Below are 3,960 nucleotides of genomic sequence, written 5' to 3'. Positions count from 1 at the left end.
TATATATATATATATAAAGATAGTACCTATATATTCTTCTTTCTCATTCTTGTTTTATAAAAATTGTTTGTGATCAGACCCTGTTAAAAATGAATAGAGTCTCTATCCTTTCCTATTCCCCATTCATTTTTCTCCCCTCCTTATCCTTTTATTCTTTAAAAATCAAGATTTAAAGAAGTGTAACTTCTTTGGTTGTAATTAACGGTTTGTTCTCCACAGCGTAATGAAAAGCAGCTTGCCTTGTTCCAGGCTGCAGAAGGCTTCGTCTTTGTGGTGGGCTGTGATCGCGGGAGAATTCTCTACGTGTCCGAGTCCGTCTCGCAGACTCTTAATTATTCTCAGGTATCGAATTATGTCGCTATATCGAATTACTCTCCAAATTTCCATTATACATTCCGTGATCTATCAATACGAAGAATATCGCGAAAGCGAGTGTACAGCGTCACGCATAAGAATCTCCGTTCAATGGCTAATTAATCGTAATATTCGTGCTACCATTAGCCTCTGTCTGAGTAACGTCTGCTGCGTATTCATCTCATTGACTATAAATTATATCTTGAAATGGGTATTTATGCAGTCTATGTTTGATTGACAGTGATCACCATCATCGCTATTACTGCCATGTCAAGATTGATAATTTGTGAATTTTTCATTTTAGCATTTCTGCCACGATTTAGATATAATAATTTAATAAATTCTAGATATACTAGATATACTAATACGCACTGATGCTTATTAATATAATGCTGTCATGAACAATAACTCATGTAAGATAGTGAGATAAAGAATATTTTGAGATAAACAATATTTTGAAGACTTTTCTTTTATAGCGAATTCGATTGGATGCATTACTGGTGCATATTAAAGCTGTTATACGTTATATATTTATTATATCTTCTTTTTATTTAAATTGAAGTTCAATAAAGTTATTATTATTATATATTTAATAGACATTTTTATCGATTTTTACGATACTTTAATATATATCAGCATGCATTAAGTCCCAACCGAATTTGCTATTAAATTCTGTTTCGAAATAATACTGTGGCCATAGAAACCAAGTAAGTTTAAAATGTTGACGTTTAATTGTCTCAAAAAAAGCACTCTCTTTAGAAATCGGCATATATATTACGAATTAAAAACAGATATTAAACAAAAGCAGTTTTAATGTTACTAATTCTTCATTATCTTTTTAATGTTTAGGATATTCTAGTTTTATAAATAATAATAATATATTATAAATAATATATGATTACTATGTATACACATTATAATTATAGTCGACTTGTATCGTTTTGAATTTTTACTAAATTACAAACTTTAAGGATCTTAATGCCATCACAGGGTGACTTGTTGGGTCAAAGCTGGTTCGATATCCTACATCCTAAGGATGTTGCGAAGGTAAAGGAGCAGCTCTCATCCTCTGATCTCAGTCCGAGGGAACGACTGATCGACGCAAAAAGTAAGTATCAGTTATTGCTGTATTATGACCGTTAGTATTAAAGCAAGTATTGCTTTTCCACAGTACTGCTGCAATTCCAGAGTGCGTTCCGTTTCACATATGATGCGCATGATGTATCATTTTATTCTTCTTTAATATGAACAATAAGGATAAAATGATACATCATGCACATATTATATTATTTATATTTATTGAAACGATACACACTTTAGATTTCGACTTGGCGCGCACCGACCCAGCCGCGTGCGGAGCATTAATTTCTCCGGCCATGAGAAAAGGCTTCAAAAGCTATTAATTATAGCATCTTTCGACATTGCCTCACGTTCGACGCGTCGATCATTGCGAACGCAAATTAGTTGCGGTGTGCACATCTCTTCCACCACCTTTACCCGATAAATGTCAGTCGCTCGGCAGCATTTGCTCGCGTAAGCTTTGTCGATAAACATCTTAGAATTAGCGTGCCTACCAGATAAGAATATTGCGAAAGATCCACGCCGAATGAGAAAAAGAGACGAAGAGTTGCCGAACGAGTCTAATGCCAGGATTCCTCGAATGTTGCATCGCGATGCGATCTGCATGTAAAGCGTTTGGATCGTCACAAAGTACATATTTAAGACGCTAGTAAATGTGACATTAATATCATATAATGAATGCTTTTTGCGATTGAGATACAAGAGAGACGTGAGAAATAAAGATATAAAAGAGAAAAATATCAGGTAGAAATAAAAAAGAGAAGAAAGAAGGAGATAAAATGCAAGGATATAGACGAAAAGAATAGTTTTGTTAAATTATCTAAAAATTCAGTAGATATAAATTCGAAAATAATTTTGTTTGGACCATCAAAATAATTATATATAGAATGCTCAAACTGGTAAACTAAAATGTTAATCCCGCAAACACAATAGAAATAGTAAATCTTAAAGAATTTACCAATCATAATCGATCATTCTTCTCACATTCGACTGTGATTCATTAATATCTTAAAGCTTACTACACCTTTTGTATTTAAAAAAGGTAAAACTTTTGACTGCATTATCATCAACTTTTAAGGATTCTACATTTTTGATAGTCTAACAAAATTATTATTTTCAGATCTGTATCTAGCTAAATTTTTAGATACTTCAGTAAAAACCATTCTTTCCGGTATGAATAGAATTATTAATCATCCGATTGATGAACCTTGTTAATTTTCGTAATTTTTCAGCCATGCTACCGGTGAAAACCGACGTGCCCCAGGGTGTGTCACGACTTTGCCCCGGAGCGCGGAGATCCTTCTTCTGTCGGATGAAGCGTAAAGTCGACGGGGTCCGTTGCGGTGAGATGCAAGTGAAGGAGGAAGCCGACGCCACCGCTGGCTGCCATAGAAGAAAGAAGCAACAAAACGTAGGTGAGTGCGGCTAATTACCCAAAAATCCCATAATTCATTCGGCAATGCGGAAAAATCGGTAACTCGAATTAATCATCATACGTGAAAAGAACACGTATAAATAAATTTATTGAGGCATCACAAGTGTTTTTTTCTTAACTAGAGGAAGGGCTTTTATTATTGATTAATGAATATACAGAAAAAATGATTTTATTAAAAGATCTAAAATTTTATTGAATACAGATCTGAAAGTAAATTTGTTGCACATCAAAATAATTGTGTGGAAATTCAAATTTGCTGATTGCAAGAATATTAAAATTTTTTGTATTGCTTATCACTATATATTTTGCAATATAATTATTTTGTTAATTCAATTATTTTGCACAGTTTATAAAACTGAGAAAATATATATTTATCAAAATTGTATATGTTAGTATTAAGAATTAATTTTATAAGATCTGCTTTGACCGAAAATAGAATTATTTCTTAATAATTATTTTATAATTCAATAAAATGATTTTTCAGATCTGTATGACTCTGTCCAACAAAATTTTAAATTTTTCAATAAAATTATTCTTTTTGTATATTTTATTTTTTTTTTATAAAAATGATAATTGACAACACAAATGTATTGTCCGAATATCGTGATCATTACATATTTTTTTAAATGAACACAATACTTTTTTCTAAAAAAAGAAAATAATTTTAAGTCGTGTCCTTTGTCCAATGACGGATTCAATTTTCTTTCAAGAAGCAAAGCTCCTTGCAGTGCGAAAAAATATGACCGTGACGATTCAGGGTGTTTATATCGGGGATGCAAACGCGTCTTTTGGAGAGTCACACGCACGATCGAAGACACGGCACGAAAATTTGTCGCATGGCTCGTCAAAGGTGAAAAGTAGAAATCGTATACAGTATCGCAGCAAAACGTCGGTGAAAGGATCGCTGATATATCCTCATCAAATATCTCACCGGCAATCGTAAAGTCTCGATACTTTCCCCTTACTCGTTCTCTGCAATTTCATCTCATTCGTTCCATCGTCTCTTCACTTTCTATAAAATATAACAATATATCTATAAAATATAATGTAAAACTAATTATATACACTACTTTATAAATTCGAGATCGCTT

General features: G+C 32.6%; 1 protein-coding gene across 3 annotated transcripts in view; it reads left to right on the top strand.

Annotated features, from left to right (window-relative positions):
- LOC108694460 (aryl hydrocarbon receptor nuclear translocator-like protein 1) overlaps window positions 1–3,960 on the top strand; it is a 28,450-nt gene that overhangs the window by 21,487 nt on the left and 3,003 nt on the right. For all 3 annotated transcript variants that reach the window (XM_018203981.1, XM_018203980.1, XM_018203979.1), the window contains 3 exons: window positions 250–342; window positions 1,345–1,462; window positions 2,667–2,849. In XM_018203981.1, the coding sequence (XP_018059470.1) occupies window positions 250–342; window positions 1,345–1,462; window positions 2,667–2,849 (394 nt within the window). The remainder of the gene's footprint in view (window positions 1–249; window positions 343–1,344; window positions 1,463–2,666; window positions 2,850–3,960) is intronic.

This window comes from Atta colombica, unplaced genomic scaffold (genome assembly GCF_001594045.1).
Source record: "Atta colombica isolate Treedump-2 unplaced genomic scaffold, Acol1.0 scaffold12, whole genome shotgun sequence".
Classification (NCBI taxonomy): Eukaryota; Metazoa; Arthropoda; class Insecta; order Hymenoptera; family Formicidae; genus Atta; species Atta colombica.
The sequence above is the reverse complement of the archived record's forward strand: the minus strand, read 5'-3'. Positions and strand labels throughout refer to the sequence as shown.